Source organism: Melozone crissalis, unplaced genomic scaffold (assembly GCF_028551555.1).
Source record: "Melozone crissalis strain CALT ecotype California unplaced genomic scaffold, PUWL_Pcris_2 ptg000023l_1, whole genome shotgun sequence".
NCBI classification, from domain to species: domain Eukaryota; kingdom Metazoa; phylum Chordata; class Aves; order Passeriformes; family Passerellidae; genus Melozone; species Melozone crissalis.
The window spans coordinates 10,031,732-10,049,069 of NW_026535801.1; the positions used below are offsets into that span (position 1 = coordinate 10,031,732).

At 40.0% G+C, this 17,338-nt stretch overlaps 1 protein-coding gene across 1 annotated transcript in view; it reads left to right on the top strand.

Annotated features, from left to right (window-relative positions):
* FAM171B (family with sequence similarity 171 member B) overlaps nt 1-17,338 on the top strand; it is a 35,210-nt gene that overhangs the window by 8,068 nt on the left and 9,804 nt on the right. The window contains exons 2-4 of the mRNA XM_054277773.1: nt 15,098-15,331; nt 16,066-16,158; nt 16,447-16,602. Coding sequence (XP_054133748.1) covers nt 15,098-15,331; nt 16,066-16,158; nt 16,447-16,602 — 483 coding nt within the window. The remainder of the gene's footprint in view (nt 1-15,097; nt 15,332-16,065; nt 16,159-16,446; nt 16,603-17,338) is intronic.

Consider the following 17,338-nt stretch of genomic DNA (forward strand, 5'->3'; position numbering starts at 1 on the left):
AGAGTGCAGGGCTGTGTGTGCCACCAGCAGCTCTGCCCAGCACAAAACCACATGCTGTGAGCTTCACAAGGAGCTGTGAGTGGTTTGTAGAGGATGTGGATAAAGTCTCCTCCAGTCTCAGCTGGACCAGCTGCCCTAACTTTCCAAAGGACCCTGTGTGCCCTCTGGCTGCAAGCAGGTTGTGCATTGTTGTAAACACCACAGTGACAGTGGCAGGTCTGCAGCTTCTGGCACTTGCATGGCATCACCCTGCTGATGTGTGCCTGATGTAGCTCCTGGCAGCCATCTGTGTGCCCTGCTGGGGTGGACAGGCCTGGCAGTGATGTTCTTGCCTGTCTCTGTGTGTGCATAATTCCCCTAAGTCTCATCAAAGACAGGCACGGACCCTTGTTCTTTCCTCTCAACTTCTTGTCCTTCTTTCTCTTCCCTGTTTATACTTCATTCTGTGGACTCAAAGAGTCTCTGCTGTCTGAAAGAAGTCAGGTTCAGGGCACGATTGTCACAATGTGGAAATGAGGTGGTTGCAGGAGGTTAGAGTCAGTTCCTGCTGGATTTCCACATGACCCTTTCTCCAGCATTCTGCATTTACTGTTGACAGTGCCAGGTACATAAGAAACTGCATTTCTACCAAGGGAAGAGGCAAGAGGTGGCCTCTCCTTGAGATTACATGAAATGAAGTGTGCCTTGTGGTGGGTCAGAGAGCAAAAACCAGTTTTGTCCCTCTACCTTGGGATTTTTCCTCGCCCCATTTTGAGAAATGTGCTGGTTTTGGTGTGGGCCTTACCTGAACCACTGGCAGCTGCATGCCAGCTGTGGTGGGGGATGTTGGGGTTTTTTGTGTGTGTGTAGAACATGATGCAGTGCTTATGATGAGCGTGAGGCATGCACTGAGCCATGTGCATGAGGAGCTCATGAAACAGGAGAACAGAGAGAATCTCAGAGCTGCTTCAACTTGTCCCCAGCAGGCTGTGGTTGGTTGAAAGCCATTATTGATGTGAGCACTGCACCCCAAGAGTGTGGGTGAGTGTCTGTGGGGTGTTGTGGGAGTGATGAGGGCTCCATCCTGTGCCTTTTGAGTGTTGGTTTGGCTGCTTTCACTAAACACAGTGTGGCAGATCAGTTGGAGCACTGACTCATTGTGGTGCAGTTGATTGTGGAGGAAAGAGCTGAATTTAGGTGGGGTTTGTTTGTTTGCTTCAGTGTGGTCCTTAATAGTACCTCTGCCTCTTCTGGAATGTTTTCTTGCATCTCACATACTTTTATTTTCTTTATTTCTCATTTATCTTTTACCTGTATTTAATGCTTGAACTTTGCCACTGATGTGTGCATGTAGCTTTCAGGGTTCAGGTTGTTTTAGTTTCAGGTCTGAGCAGCCCTTTCATTACTCAAACTGATTTTACTTTCAGAATTGTTGGTATTACTATTTTCACTAACTGCAAGAGTTACCATATAATGCCATGCAAGACAAAGTATATCTTTTAACCCCATTTTCCATACTGAGGCATGGAACTTGCATCAGATTGTGAGCCCCAAATTATCATAGGATGGTGTACTCCATGTAAAACTTTCAGATTTGTTAAATGTATTAAAATTAGCAGCTGAAATAAGTGAAGATCATACTGGTTGGTTTTATTTTCTGTGATTTGAGAGTAACTGAGGATCTGGGTGGATGTTTAGCTGGAGGGGCCATCGGGGGCATTCTTAAAGCAGGGCTGGCACTGAACTCACACCTGGGAGCTCTTTCCTGTCAGGCCATGGAAGGCTGCAGGATTGGGGAACCTCTCTGGACAACCTATTCCTGTGGTTGTTTATCCTCAGAGAGAGAAGCAAATCCCTTGTCCAGTCAGATCCTTTCCTACAGCTGGTGATTGTTGCCTGCCATGCATCTCAACAGAGCTCTTGGCCCTTTATCCCTGGTAAATGCCTGGGAGAGGGAAGGCTCCTGTTTAGGGCCCCCAAAACCTTCCCTGTGCAAGGTTAAACGGGTTCATGTCCTTCATGTGCCTTCCCCCAGTGCTAAAACAGGGACAAGGTGGAGTTACACCCTCTGCTGCAGATTTGGGGCTGTTCCATAGATATGATGCATGCAGTTGGCTCAGTCTGCTGAAATGGATGCTGGTTATGAATCATGGCAAAACACCAAATCTATTTATTATTAATGACTCTGCATGAGCAAGGCTCCCAAATGAAACTGATTGGAACGTTCTCGGGGAACTCATTTGCTCTGAGGTAGCAAATCTGGTTGGTAATTTCTATGTGCTAATCTGAGAGAAGGTCAATGATGTCAAGATATTTGAAAATATTGTCTGTTTTGCTGGGATGGAGAAGGATGTGCTTGCCCTCTCCACCTATTATAGGCTCTAATGGAATTAAGGCAAGCTTTTTCATGTAATTGTGGAAAATATTCTTTCTCTTTTTTGAAGCATTTCATTAAGTGACTGAACAGGAGAAATGAGTGGTTTTATCTTGGGTAAATGCAGGATTTTGGTAGATTGTGTGTTTAGAACAATAAAAACTGTAAATGCAGGATTTTGGTAGATTGCGTGTTTAGAACAATAAAAGCTGTTAATAACATGAATTATGGCTTGTGATAAATATCACAGATGCTTATTCTATTGTTTCTGGGAGCAAAGGAGAAAACTTACTCTCGCTGGGCTGCAGTAGAGAGTTTCTTTGGATTGTGGAGCACTGAGGTTGAGAAAATCCTCTAATTAAATTCAGCATGAGACCCAGTGAAACATTGGTGAGACCCTGCCTAGTTTGGGTGCAGTGTTGGGCAAAAGAATCCGTCATGGCTGTTTCCCTCTTAATTAGTTGTCAGCTTCCTTCTCCCCCTCTTGTGGTTGTTTTTTTTTTTTTTTTTTTTGAGTGTTTTTTTTCTTAAGGACAGTAGAGAAAACCTGTCCCTTGACAAATCTGTCTGCTGGATTCTTCAGTGCTCCACGGCACAGATTGTCCCAGAAATACTTAAGGGGATTTGTTTCCCCCCAGTCCAGCTGGCACAATCTCAGAGGTGCTGAATGAACCTTGAGGATTTAGGGGGGGGAAGGAGAAATTGTTTTACTGCCCCGTTCTTAGCCTGGGTGTCGTCAAAACCATTTCCATCCTCCGGGAAAGGTTTCCTTGGAGCTAAGTTGTTTTCCCATTGCTCCCTACAGGACTTGGGGCACATGCTGGGCAGGGAGAGCTTGTGTTTGTGCAGGAGGCAGCACAGCTGGGCCCTCAGCTGGCTCTGGAGCAGGGGCTGAGCTGCAGGCAGGCAGTGATGGCTCTGAGCAGCAGTGCCTGAGCCATGAGTGCACCCAGCTCTGCCACTCTCCTGCATGGCATCCTTGGCCCAGAGCACTGGAGTTCTTGTGGTGCCAAGAATTCCATTGTTTTCCTCTATCCTGTGACCTGATGTGGCAGAACTTTCTCTTTTTCTAAACCTTTTTAAGCTCTGAGCAATAATACCGATTTAAAATGAGGGATCTGCAATCATTTTTCTAATACCTGGTGCTCTCTATTCTTTGTTTTGTGTTTTTTCATCATTCACTTTATGAAACCCCACTTTAATGGAAATTTCTATATGAAAGAGCTTGTTGGGTGCTCTTGCTTTGTTGCTGCAATATGGATTTCCCAACTCTTGCAATAAAAAATTCCCATTCCACGTGTGCAGAGCTACCCTTAGGGAATGTTGTCCTGCAAACTTTAAATTCTATTTTCTCCATATATGTCTTCATACACTAGACTTCTTCCAAGGGATTAGAGTATCTTTTCCTGACTTTAAATTCTATTTTCTCCATATATGTCTTCATACACTAGACTTCTTCCAAGGGATTAGAGTATCTTTTCCTGCAGGTGAAAGACAGACATTGCAGCAGCATTACAAATATCTTTCTTGAAGGAGTGGTATGAGATTTTACAGCTTTAGGGGAAGAAAAGTATTCTCAGACAAGGCTAGTGACTGGGTTGTTATTGAAAAATATCTCTGAATGCAACAGTGGTTGTCCTTTGCAATTAGTGAATAATGTGCACTGATGTTTGAATTTCTGGTTTGTGGGCTGTATTATTGCAGAGTCTGTGGATGCATGTCTGTCCTGGGGTTTCACAGCATTAAATGTCATGTTTGAACAGGTGCTGCTTTGTTTTCCTGTGATTTTTTTTCCCCTCCTTCTGTCAAATTGAGGGTATGTTTAAAATTGCACAGTTTTTTTTTCTGCCAATTCCACTCACAAGCCCCCACTAGGAATTCCACAAGACAAATGCTGTACCTGACCCATTAGGATTAAAAAAAACAATTAAAAAAAAATTCATATTGCAAGGGTACTGGAATATTATTTCTGTCCAAGTATATTGACTGTTAGAGGGTAGGTTTGACAAATCATTCAAAATTCTCTACAAGAAATGGTCACAATTTGTTAAGATGCTGCTGCTCACTGATTTATTTTTGCTGTGTAAATGCTGAAGCTTTAATTGTGAAGTTCATCAGTGAGAAATCCACATTGTTGGCTTATCCTCTAATAGGCATTTGCCCATTTTTCTTGGAGATTTATAATATATTGTGGGGTTTATATAAAACCCCCATATTTAAAATAGAGTATTATGAAGATTTTATAATATTCCCCTTTGTACTTTTTCCCCCAATATTCTGTAACAAAAATTTTTAATTCTTTCATTCCCCCAGCTCTGGTGCAAGGTAAAATGATACAGGCAATGATTAAAAAAAAAAAAAAAAAAAAAAAAGAAAGAGCAGCATTACAGGTTTAATATTAGCCAGTGAGTAAACTGAAATGAAAAAAATTACCTTATAATGGCCTCTGAAATGCCTGGGCAAAACTGTTTTATTTTGTAGGTTTTGGGAGCTCTTTCTAGTATTTGCTTGCTCGTTTTAATCACTTTCACTTGCAAATTTATCTCAATTTGAAAGGTAAATTTTATTTAAGATTTCATTCTTGTAACATTAATAATTTATCTCACTTGTATCAAATTACAGAAGACGATATTTAAAATAAATGACTCCTGAATAAGTGAAGCTCTGCAGACTGCAGCATTTCATCTTGTCTGCTGTCTGTCTGCCTTGCCCCAGGAAGGTGAATTTCTGCTTCAGTCTTCCATAGTAACCACAGCTCTGAGAGCCAGGCTGGCTGATTCAACAAAATAGCAGCAAATCAAAATGCAGAGTTGCTATGGTAATTTTAATTCTCATAGGTTTATTGTGTCCTGTGAGTTCCCATGTTCTGGCTCGGGTGGTGACACAGCCTGATTGTAATTTGTGAGGAAGGCACAAATGATGAAAAAAAACCATCTTGCAACTCCTCACCAAACGAGAACCTTGCAGCAGTACATGAAAATTATCCCAGTGCATGTGTTAAATTACATAAATGCCATGCAGTGTTAAAGGAATACAGGGGGGGAAAAATCCCATCTAACCTTCATGGCTGCTTTCCTGTCTGAATTTCATGGCTCCTGCTTGGGTAGCCCATAAAAATATATCAAGGGGAATTTTCCTTCTATTTTCTATTTCTTGCCAGGAGCACTTCAAAGCGCTTGGGAGGGTGTTCCCACTGGATGGGAGGAGAGCGAGTGGTTAGCAGCTTTATGGATTAGCCTGATGGCATTCTGCTGCACTTCTCACAAGCAGGATCCTTCCAGGAAGGTGTTCATTGATTATGCAGCAGTAATCATCAGGGATACTGCCTATGATCATCTGGCTTATTCTATTGATTTGCCAGGACCTTAATTTCATCAGTATTTGGTTCCTGTCAACATTTGTGGGATGATTATTGTGCTTATGCAGCTTTTTTTATGCATCTGGTCTGAGACTTTGGGTGGAAGTGTAACCACTTCTAAAGGCAGAACACATCTGGTTGTGGAAAATGGCTTTTTTTGTTTATTTATTCAAATAAGTCATCAGATCAGTACTCAGCATATATACAGCAGGTCTTCAAATTGAAAAAGCTATATATGCCTATGCAATCACACATATTTTGACTACTGAGGCCACCCAGATTATAAAGTAATCCAAATCCATTAAAATAATTGTAAGCATTAAAAGTTTGCATTTTTTAAATGTTTTTTGTCTTTTTTTTTTTTTTTTTTATGTGAACTGAAGGTAGTGCTGTAATCAGTACCTGCACAAGTGTGTCATGGAATGAGATGGATGGGAATTTAATGTCTGCTGGGAAGTACAGACATCATTATACTGGGCAAATATCACTTCAAAATGTGGCAGCTAAAGTTTGCCAGAGTTGAATATTGGCCATATTTAGTTCTGACTATATTTCATCTTGCTTTTGAATTTGGAGAAACTGATAGCAAAAGTTGTGAGAAGAGCAGTTTATTGGTTTACCCTGACCTAATGCTTATTGGCTGCTTTGGAAATCGTCTCAGTGCCTAAGTACTAATGAGGCATAAATTAATATTTTTCAACAAGCATTCAAGGGGAAGATTTCTAGTAAGAATGTTTTGCAGTTTTCTTTACCACTCTCTTCAAAAAGCAAATCTCATTTTCCTCTTGTTCTTTGCTTAAGATTTGTATTTACGTATGCACACAACTCCGCACAAAACATAAACCCCTGGATATAAAAGGAAAATAAAGTGAATGGAAAATGAAGTGAAAAAAAATTATTCTGCTGAAGTGAAACAAAATTTTTGTTAGTAAATAAATGCAACTAACAGCTTTTTTTGTGGAAACATCAGTAAAAGGCAGTGTTAATTCCATGTAAAAGTGGTGCCATGTCTGTGAATACTTTGGCTGGGAAAAAACGGACAAGATATGACTCAGATAAACATTCTGTTTTACTGGTGTGTTGAGTTTTTTTCTTTCTTTATTTACTTTTGTTTCCCATCAAAATCCCTTTAAGAAGGGGAAAAGGCTTTGCTCTTTTCTGTAAAATATATAACTGTGTGTTAGTAGGCAGTCAGCTGCTTCTTACTGTCTGATACAGTTTTATTATCATATGAAGCTGCATTGGGGGTCTGTTTTGAACTAAATATATAATTAGTCTTAGACCTATTAATCTGCTGAGAACCTTGAAGTTTTCTCTGGATCATGCTAATTTCCCAGAGGCAAATCCCTGGCAGTTTCTCAGTCTGCTAGATTAGAAGTGTCCCTTTCAAGTGCTCGCCCTGATGGGTTTGATCCAATGCATTTAATTCCATGTAATAAATTCACCACTCTTTTCAGTGTGAGGCTTGCAGAAAACCTCGTCTTTAGAAAAGCCTTTTTTTCATAACCAGTGATCTCACTGGCTGAAATATTGCAGGGACTCCTCATCACAGAGATGGCTCCAGGATGGATTGAATTGTGGAGGAAGGAGACTGAGCTGAGCTCTGCAAAGGAAGGAGGGCGTGATCAAAGGCAAGGGGAAATAGGAGGTGGGAAAGGGATTTTTCAGAGCACAGTGAAAGAGCAGAAAGCAGGTGTATTTTTGTTTGAGATGACAGCAGGCTGTTGGGTTTACACCTCTGCCTGCATTGTTCTGTTCAGCTCTGAAGAGCAAAAGCATCCAGTTGTTCCAAGAGATGCAGCCCCTCCTTGGTGTGGCACTGAGGAGTCAGGATAGTGTGTGAGAGGTGTTCTTATGCTCCATTTTTAATTTTCCCATTAAGGTGGAAGGAAGGGTCACCTGAACACTGTAGTGTGTGCTGAAATGATGCATGTGTTGACATGAATGAGCTTCTGGTAAATAATTTCCATTTCCGCTTAGCTCATATACAGGTGCCTGACAGTTCTGGCACTGTGGGCTGCATGTGCCTGTCACAGAATAGCTGTGATATTCTCATCAGAGAAATTAGGTGAAATAAGGAAGTGTTTATCTCTATCTGAAGTAAAGCATTATTTGAAGCAAATTTAAAAGAATTTGTTTGAAAAACTCTCAGAGTTAGAATATAATTGGTTTTTTTTCCCAGCAAAAGCTCACTTGAGTAGCCTGATGTGTGGTAAAGCTTAGCCAACAGTGTACTAAATTTCTTTTTTTTTTTTTTTAATTTCTAATCTGTTACACTTTTTCTTGACTGTGAAGCGCTAGCTTGGTGGAAGCAGCTAGATCTGACTAGTCTGGGTTAAACTTCCTCCTACAATAAAAATTACTGTAGCAATTTCTCTGTGTAAAAGGGACTGCCTGTTCCCCCCCAGGATGCACCTTTTGCTCCCTCGTAATTGAGATTTTGTAGATGCCTTCTGTGGAAATTGGCTGACCAGAAATAGGGCAGTGGGAATACTGTGGTGTCCTACTTTCCCAGACCCTGTTTTGCTGCTTTGCCCTTGGAAATTGGTAATGTGCTCTGTGTCCCTGCAAAGATGTTTGCCAAAGCTTCTCTTAAATATATATCCTAGAGTTTGATTTTGCATTAAAGTATTTTAAGGGAGTGCAGAGCTACAGAACTGTGCTGTATAGATAATGTGGATTGGCTGCTCATACACAAATGCAGCAAATGCTGATCACCTCTGTGCTTCAGTTTGTTTAAAAATATCTTTTATGGTATCTGTATTGTTTGAAAGCAGTAAAACATCAATATCTTTTCTCCAAAGAGCATTTCAAGGTGCAGCCTCTACTTGCTTTAAAATGAGAGCCATAATGCTGCCACTTTGCCTAAAGATCAACCTAAATAAGGCAATTTTTAGCAATTGCTGCAGTCTGTGTCTGCCTTTTATGTACCCCTGTTCTTCACCCAGCACTTTGGGTTACTGTTGAGTCTCTGGATGGAAAGTTTTAATTCCCAGAGTGATTTTGGGGAGGGTTGGTGCAAATTTAGCTTCCTGCTAAGTGCAAGAGTGAGACTGTCAGTAGTTGACAACATGCAGGTATTTTCTTTTTGCAGCCAGGTGGAATGATTGTGTTTGTTGTCCTAAGCATGTTTTGGTTTTATCTAAATCTAATGTTTTCTTTTCCTGATTTTTACAGCTGGTTAGGTATTTGCTGAATTTTCTCAGGCCTTTTGTGAACAGTGTGAGCTTCTTTGCTTCTCAGTTCAGTCATAAGTTGTTGAAAATGAAATATGCAGATTGTGCTTACAACAAATTAATAAAGACAAAGTGAAAATTGCACAGGCCAAAACACTTGGAGTGTATTTTTTATTTTAGCAGTGTTCCTGTTCCATTTTAGGGAGGACAAATAATGCTCTGCTATTTATTTTCTGCTTGTGTTTTAAATCCGAGGAGTAGCACATAAAACATCCCTCTGAAGAATCACATAATTAGTTTCTAAATGAGATCTTCTGATACCAATTTGGAACAGATAAAATGATTTGTGCAGAGTTGGAAGGATCTTTATACATGTACATGCCCATTTGTACTAGGGTCTATAAATTACGGGATGGAGTATGACAGGATAAAAGAGCCCTGATAGCTAACAAATGAAGCCCACGTTTGGCTGCAGTGGTTATTAATTAGATTTGCAGCTTATTTGATAGCTTTGAGAGGCATAATTGAAAACCAGGCAGAGAGCTCACCCCAGCCTGACAATAACTCTCACAAGGCACCCATAAAAGAGTTATGGCAGTTTAGGGGTCACCTCTTTTGTCATTTCCATGCACTGTGCAGGGCAGCCAGCTCAGTGCTGTGCCAGTGACTCCAGAACAAAGGTACCCACCGAGGGATGGGGCCTGTGGGGAGGGGGCTTGGCCCTGCCCTGTCACCCCCAGCCCTCAGGGGCTGCACAACTGCCCCTCATCTGCATGCATTTTTCATGAACTGAAGGGGGCTTCTACTTTTTCTATGTATCTTTTCCCCCATCATCATCTTCCTTTTCCCCCATCATCATCTTCCTTTTCCCCCATCATCATCTTCCTTTTTCCCCATCATCATCTTCCTTTTTCCCCATCATCTTCTTTTTCCCCATCATCATCTTCTTTTCCCCATCATCTTCTTTCTTTTTTCCCCATCACCTTTCTTTCTTTTCCCCATCTTTCTTTTTCTCCCATCTTTCTTTCTTTCTTTCTTCCCCATCATCTTTCTTTCTTTTTCCTCCATCTTTCTTTTTTCCCCATCATCTTTCTTCCTTTTTTCCCCCATCATCTTTCTTTCTTTTTCCCCCATCTTTCTTTTTTCCTCCATCTTTCTTTCTTTTCTTCCATCATTTTTTCTTTTTTTCCCCATATTTTTCTTTCTTTTCCCCCCATTTTTTCCCCATTTCCCCCATCATTTTTCCCCTCCCATCTTTTTTTTCCCCCATTGCTTTTTTTCCCCCCCTTTTTTTTTCATTTTCTCATATTTTTTCCCCTTTTTTTTCCCCATGTTTTCCCCCCATCTTTTGTAGTTTGTCACTGCTATTACTTTTAGTAGTTTTAAGGGAATTTTACTAGTTTTAAGGGAATTTTAAGAAGTAGCAATTGGTGTTTGTGGGCAGGAGGATGGCTTTGGCATGACCTTTTTTTACTGGGGCCAGATGTGTGTTGGCTGTCTAGATTGTGTGTTCATTGATTTCCACCTCCCATGGCAATATTGGCTGTGTAGTAAAACCCTTTATTCTTATTACACATTGTCCCTTTACAGATCAGTGCACCTTTCATATCCCTAATTGTGCTAAGCCAAAAAATATGGTGTTCTGTGCATGTAAAAGATGGAAAAAGGGAAAAAGGCCAGCTAAGAGCAAGGAAATGGCACAGCCTGGGATTTCTCTGCCTGGTTAGGAGGGAGCCACAGAGCTCATATCAACTCATATTTTCTGCCATGGGTTTAAACACCTCTGGGCAAGGGTGAGAGGAGCCCCCTCTGAAGAAAGGAGATAAGGAATAATTTGGTTATAATTACTTTTCATCCCACAAGGTAATTGTTAACTGGGTAGCTGTCTGTGAGTTTAAGAGTAGATGCCTCCTTCCAGGTGCAGAATCTCTCTGGCTGTAGGAACTTGGTGATTAACAGAGAAGAAAAAAAGGGTTTAGGGCTGGCAGGATGTGTAGGAATCCCCCCAGGCAGTGCCCTGTGTGTGTTCTCACCCCCACACCTCAGTTATGTGGAGTTTGGAACACATTGGTGCCTGGGAGGGCTCTGGCCTTGACCACGGTAATTAAATCTCACATAAATGGTAACAAGATGATATGCTTGTCTGCAGAATTAAGAACAAATTACATGGACCATAATTGAGATTTGTTTTTTTTTTATTTTTGCACTGTTACATTTGTACCCAGCTTGCAATTCCAAGCAGTTCTTTTGCTTAATTCTGTGATAGGATTTCTGAGTTAGGACAGAGATATGAAACCAAATTGCAGGCATTAAGTATTTCTTCACAAAGAAATCAGGTGTACATTCAGTAAAATCAGTTTTACTGACCAGGACTGAAGTAGCTAAATGTGTTAGAAGGCTTTTTTCCCCTCTGTCTGAATAACTGCTGCATTTCTATGAAGGTTGATCAGAAACATTTTAATGCTGTAGGAGCTGGCATTTCCAGTGGACCTTGCCAAGAGAGGAATCCCTTCCTCTGAGGCAGCACAAATCAAATTAGCAAGGACTGAGTTCTTTCTTCTAATTGTAGGAGTTCTGTCAAATCTGTTTAATATTGAGATACAGCTGACCCACTTGTGTTTGGCACGTGTCAGTGACCAGAAAAAAGCACAAGGTTCATCCATTGTTTAAGTTTTCAGCTTTGGTTTTGTTAAAAAGCTAGCCAAGTGTTCATTATTTTTATGTGAACTGGGTTTTCAGTGTATTTTGTATATACTGAAAGGATACATAAAGGGGTTGAGTCTTATATGAAAGGAAAGGGGTTGAGTCTCCTTTTATAGATTTATATGTGATTAAAATATCCTACTGCAGTTTCCATCAGAGTTGAGACTGAAAATTCTGAAAGGCTTGTAAATCCTGAAAGGCTTGTAAGTTAATGTATTTATAAAAAGAAAAGCAGTATTTTCTTAGCAAATTAGGTGTCTTGCATGTTATTGTGACATTGTTAATAACTGAATGCTATTAAATTAGTGATAAATTTGCACATTAAATGGATGTGGGGCTTGTGAGGAGGGAGCTGGCCAGGGGATGTAAGGTTGGAAAGCAATGATCAGTGCTGTAGGGCCAGAACTGCACACAAACTCTGAGCTCTGGGCCCTGGGAATGTCCTGCTTTTCACTGGACTGCAAGAACTGGCCTGAAAAACTGTGCTGAATGTGGCTGTGTGAGTGGAAAATTGTTACTGTTGGATTCTGGCTTTTTTTCACGTTATCATTTCACAAGCATTTGGGTAGAGGCACAATGAGGTGTCCTCATATCTCCTGTGCTGTTACTCTTGAGGAGTGCAAAGAATAATTCTTTTTAAAATGTGTCTCCCAAACCATTGTGTGGGAGTTTAAAGCGACTTGTTGGCAGAGTTGGTATCAGCAAATCCAAGTGCAGGCAGGACACAACTCCCTCTTGTCAGGGAGATTCTTGTGTTAGCACAAAAGAAAAGGCCAAAGGCACCAAGAGCAGGGGTTGGGTCTCCTTTAATCTGTGTCTGGATGTTCAGGGGCACAAAGTGAGCACTGCTGTGTGTGATGCTCACAGCAACCCCCAGGATTTCAATCCTTGGGATTTCAATTCTCATTTCCAGCCTGATGTCTGCATCTCCTCAATGCCCCTCCAGGCAGAGCATCACTTTGGGGAAATGCTGTGGCAATTCCTAAACCCATGGGACAAGGAACTAATCAAAGTTCAGCCTGGCTAAAAACAGGCAATGATATTCTTCAGCTCACCATCAGAGAGTGAAAACAGCACAGCTTTCTACTTTTTTCTTCTCTTTTTTTTTTTTTTTTTGGAACCTCAAGGTTCTAAGAAATTGGGGTTTAATCTGGCTACAACTCAAGGAGATGGGAGGAAGAAATAGTTTTGCACACAGACCAACCTCTGAATTTACCTGCAGCTGCAGGAGGGCTGCGGCATTTGCCCTCTCCCCTGTGTTTTCTTGTTAGGCTTTCTGTCAGCAGGAAAGGGAAAATACTCATTAAAAGTATGAAGTGATTGAAAGAATGTGTCTTTCTGAGTACATTTTAGGTTTTAATTTTTTATGACTGGTTTCAGCTGTTAAAACTGGGCTCTTTTTCCTCCTAACTTGACTCCAGCTGTTGAAATACCAGTTTATAACAGGCATTTCTGGTGTTTCTTCTTACTGCCATGAGCTTGAATTTTGTACCACTGTATTTCTTACTTTTAAATACCATTTCATGATGGACTCCCGACTTCCAAATGATTACTGGATAATAACATTGTACACAGCCTGTTTCCTCTCCTCTGTAGCCTTTTAGCTAGTCATTGGCCAGGGGCAAATGACCTGTTTTTCAAGTTTTGGCAGCCACTGGAATGATGCTGGTATCTGTGTAACTGGATCAATGCCTGGAGGAGCTGTTTGGAGCCTGTAATTTGCTGACATGACATAATTTTTTTTTTCCCCCATTATCACATGATTTAAAACCCCTCTAGCACAGCAATTTAAAGCAGTTTTATTCTTGAAATGTCTTACATATGGGAAAGAAAAAAACAGATGACATTGTTCCAAGATTATTGTGCATTTTTTATTAATTCAGTCAAATACATTTGAGTAGCACTGGAATTTTTTATCATTATTATTCTGAAAATATGTATCAATTTGCTAAAAGAGATGTAGATTTTTTGTATAGCATTGCAGAAAATCAATCTGGCACAGCTGGTAAGTTTTTGCTGTGTCTGTGGTAAACATAAATGAGGCCAGTGTAGCTTTTGTTATGTGCAGGTCATTTTTTTTCATGAATAGACAATATGCTCCATGCATACAATAGATCTAAATAAATACTTATTTCAGAGACGCCCACCTTGGAGGGCATCTCTACCACATACAGGGGTTTTTTTGGTGGATTGCACTGGGTTCCTCAAGACCTATTCTTTTCAATCAAGGTCAGTGGCAGTAATCTCTTGGTGCAATGTCAATCTCAATTACAGTGGGGATTTCACAGTGAAATTGAAGTATGATTTTGGGTAGATACATGTCAAATAACTTAACTTGACATTTGACCTAAATAGAAATACATATTCATGATGAATGGATTTGAAAGTGTTAGGATACGAAGTAGTGCAGTGATACTGAATAGGGGTAGATCTGTAACCAAAATACTGGAAAATCTGTTATTGAAATTATTTTTTAAAGTAATATTTTAGGTATTTTAATTTCCAAAATCAAATTATTCTGGAAATAATTATTCTGGAATAATTATTAATATTAATATTATAATTCTGGAATAATTATTAATAATTAATATATCACAATAAATAAAAAATATTATTTCTATTATGGAATTATTGTTAATATTCTGGCCTTATTATTAACATTCTGGAATTATTATTATTAATAATTATTCTGGAATTCTGTCCCTTTTCACATACTGTGAAAAGACTCCCTAATAGTTTATTTGCCATCAGGATGAGAGAGAAATTGTGATTCAAAACACCTTGAGTCTTTTGTTCAAGTGGATTGATTACTTTCAACATACTTTTTAGTCACTGTAATTATGATTTCTGCAAGACACTGGGTATGGTATGAACTATCAGATCCTGTAATTAGAGGAGTACTGTTTAGAAGTTGCAATGTAGGAAGGTGAAAAGTAGCCAGTAAAAGTCTGGTGGGAGATGGTAGCTTAAAATAATGTCTGGATGCATTTATAATAATGTTACACATGTAAATAGAAATGTGTTGTCCCACTGTGTGTAGACATCAGGTTCTCTGCCTTTACAGACTCAAGGTGCACCTTGAAATGTGTGTCCCAAGCCAAGGGCTGGATAAGAAGACCATCTGTAATATCAGTGTGATATTGCAGAGCACAGTAAATCTCCTGTTGTCACAGATGCGTGCTTCAAGCTTAAACAAAAAAGGGGAAGATTGCTTTGTAATTTGGCTTCAAATGTTGGTGGTGTTTTGGTTTTTTAAAACTGGTTAGTTATTATATTTGCTGAGTTTGATAAACTTTTTGACACCTTTGTGCCTCATCTTAAGTTTTTTTTGTTTCCCCCTTCTCTGGAGTATAAATTGCATGGTTACCCCTGCCTTTGGTCGGAGACAGGGATCCACTGTGCAGTGCATGAACAGCACAGACCTGAGCTCCAGGACTTCTTTACAAAACCATGGTCCTTAGCCGTGATGTGTCAACATGACCTCCTGTTTTTTCTTTTTGTCAACAGGATCTGTTTTCACCCTAAAAGTTCAAGTAAATGACATCATCAGCCATCAGTACCTGCGCCAGGCGGTGGTCGAGGTGTTTGTTAACTACACCCTGACAAATTCCACTCTCACTGGGAGCAATGGAGCAGTGTTGATAAAAGTCCCCTACAAACTGGGACTAAGCTTAACTATTGTCTCATACAAGGATGGCTACCTGCTGACACCTTTGCCTTGGAAGACTGCGAGGATGCCAAGTACGTAAGCATCTTACAGGCCTATTATTAAACTCTCTCTGGCGGTAATTAAATTTCTCTCCTAAGCGGTCTGGGTGGTTGCTGTCAGCTGAACACAACTCAGAGAAGTCAGTCAAGGGAGATGGTGCCTGTCAGTGCAGATCTAGGGGTGAACGGTCTGTTAAGCTTGTCAAAATTCTGATTACTCTAAAGCAGAAAATGGCCCTTTGAAAATCTAAGTGGGTTATGTTGTGACACACAGTGAATTCTTAGATTTTTTTTGTCTAGAGTTAGCAAAGAGCTGTTAATGTGTTCTGACAAAAATCCTGTTGACCTGAGTAAAAAAATCCTGAGTAATTCTTAGAATGCCAATGCTTTCTTTCCTCTAAGCAGATATAACCTGTTACAACTCTGCTTCAGCAGTGTTTCCTCACAGGTTTTCTTGTTTAACTACTGCAGGATCCTAAAAAGGCACATGATTTTTATTAAAAAAAAAAGACTTTTAAGTCACTTTCTAGTGACTTTCTAGTCACTTGTTTATCCAAAGAAGGTATAAAACAGTAGCAAACATTCAACAGAACTCTTTCTGCCTAAACACCAAAATATCTGCTCTGGACAACAGGAGTAATTTATTTAGTCTTCATATGCTCTCTGGTTTATTAACTGCTCTGTTCAGTAGATCTTTAGATTTGGAGACCCTGGAGGATTTTTTTTTGGTTTCACAGTGTAATAACAGATACTATCATTTTCCACAGTCTACTCATCCGTGACACTCTCATTATTCCCACAAAGTCAAGCTAATATATGGCTGTTTGAAGATACTGTCTTAATCACTGGAAAACTGTCTGGTAAGTTCTGTGCACGCAGACTGTAACTAAACACTTTGTGATAGCCATCTGCACCCACATGGAAAAAAATTAAGCAGCATTTTATATAATACCTATCTACTTAAAGCCAGATTTTCTGTTAATTATGTAGCTGTACGAGGGGCTGTGACAAGTGCTAGACTGGAAATAGAGAAATCATGGAGAAAATGGGGGAAAACAGGTTGTAATGCTAAGTGGATTGCTGAAGGGTAATAAAAACACTGTTTGTCTGTTTTACTGTGGCTAAGACAAAATATTACTCTTTTACAGATGCCAAATCCCAACCGAGTGTTCAGTTTCCAAAATCTTTAATGAAGCTTCCATCAAATCACATTGCAAATGTTACAGCCTATCTGACAGTGCCAGAGCAATTTTTGAAAGTGGACAGCTTTCTCTATACAACAGGAATTATTCTAAATAAATCAGGTATGTGAATATGATGGTTAGGAATTCGTATGAAGAAATATTATAATGCATATGAGTGCACAGTGTTTCAGAAAAACATATGTTTGATTTAAGAGGGCCTGAAACTGCTTCCATTGTATTAGATCAGAAAGCTTTTTTGCACAGGAGCGAGCTATGAACACATCAGGTGAATAATCAGTGTTACTCTATTTTGGTCCATGCAACATGAGAACATACCTTGCTGCACTGAAATACAACTTCAGAATCTGCTTTTTACATTTATATGTATGTATGTGTATTTATGTTCAGGATTTCATGAGACTGTGGAACTGGTTTTGTAAACACTTTAAAAATGCAATTATAGCCAGACTGTAGAGTAGGTCAAGGTAAAGAAATCAGTGAAACAGCAGCAATGAGCTTCAGCTGTCGAGCTGCTGCATTTTCACTGGAGTGATTGGTTCTAGGGGTTACCCCCAGCACAGGGATTGCATGGGGGCCCCTCTTGGCTCAGTCAGGCTGGGCAAGTCCGGGACCAAGTGGTCCCTGTGGGTACAGAGCACAGCTGGAATAATGTTTTCTGTGCATCTGTTTCACTGGAGAAGCACTAAGTGCTTTTATGGGTTGTAACTCTGCCCTTATACCATTGGATTTTGTTAGAATTTGTCATTCTATCAGATAGTTTTAAAATTTGCATAGGTACAGTAATCTCTGGTAAGTTGGACTGTATGCAGTTCAATCCTTGTTTTGTTCTTTTCTT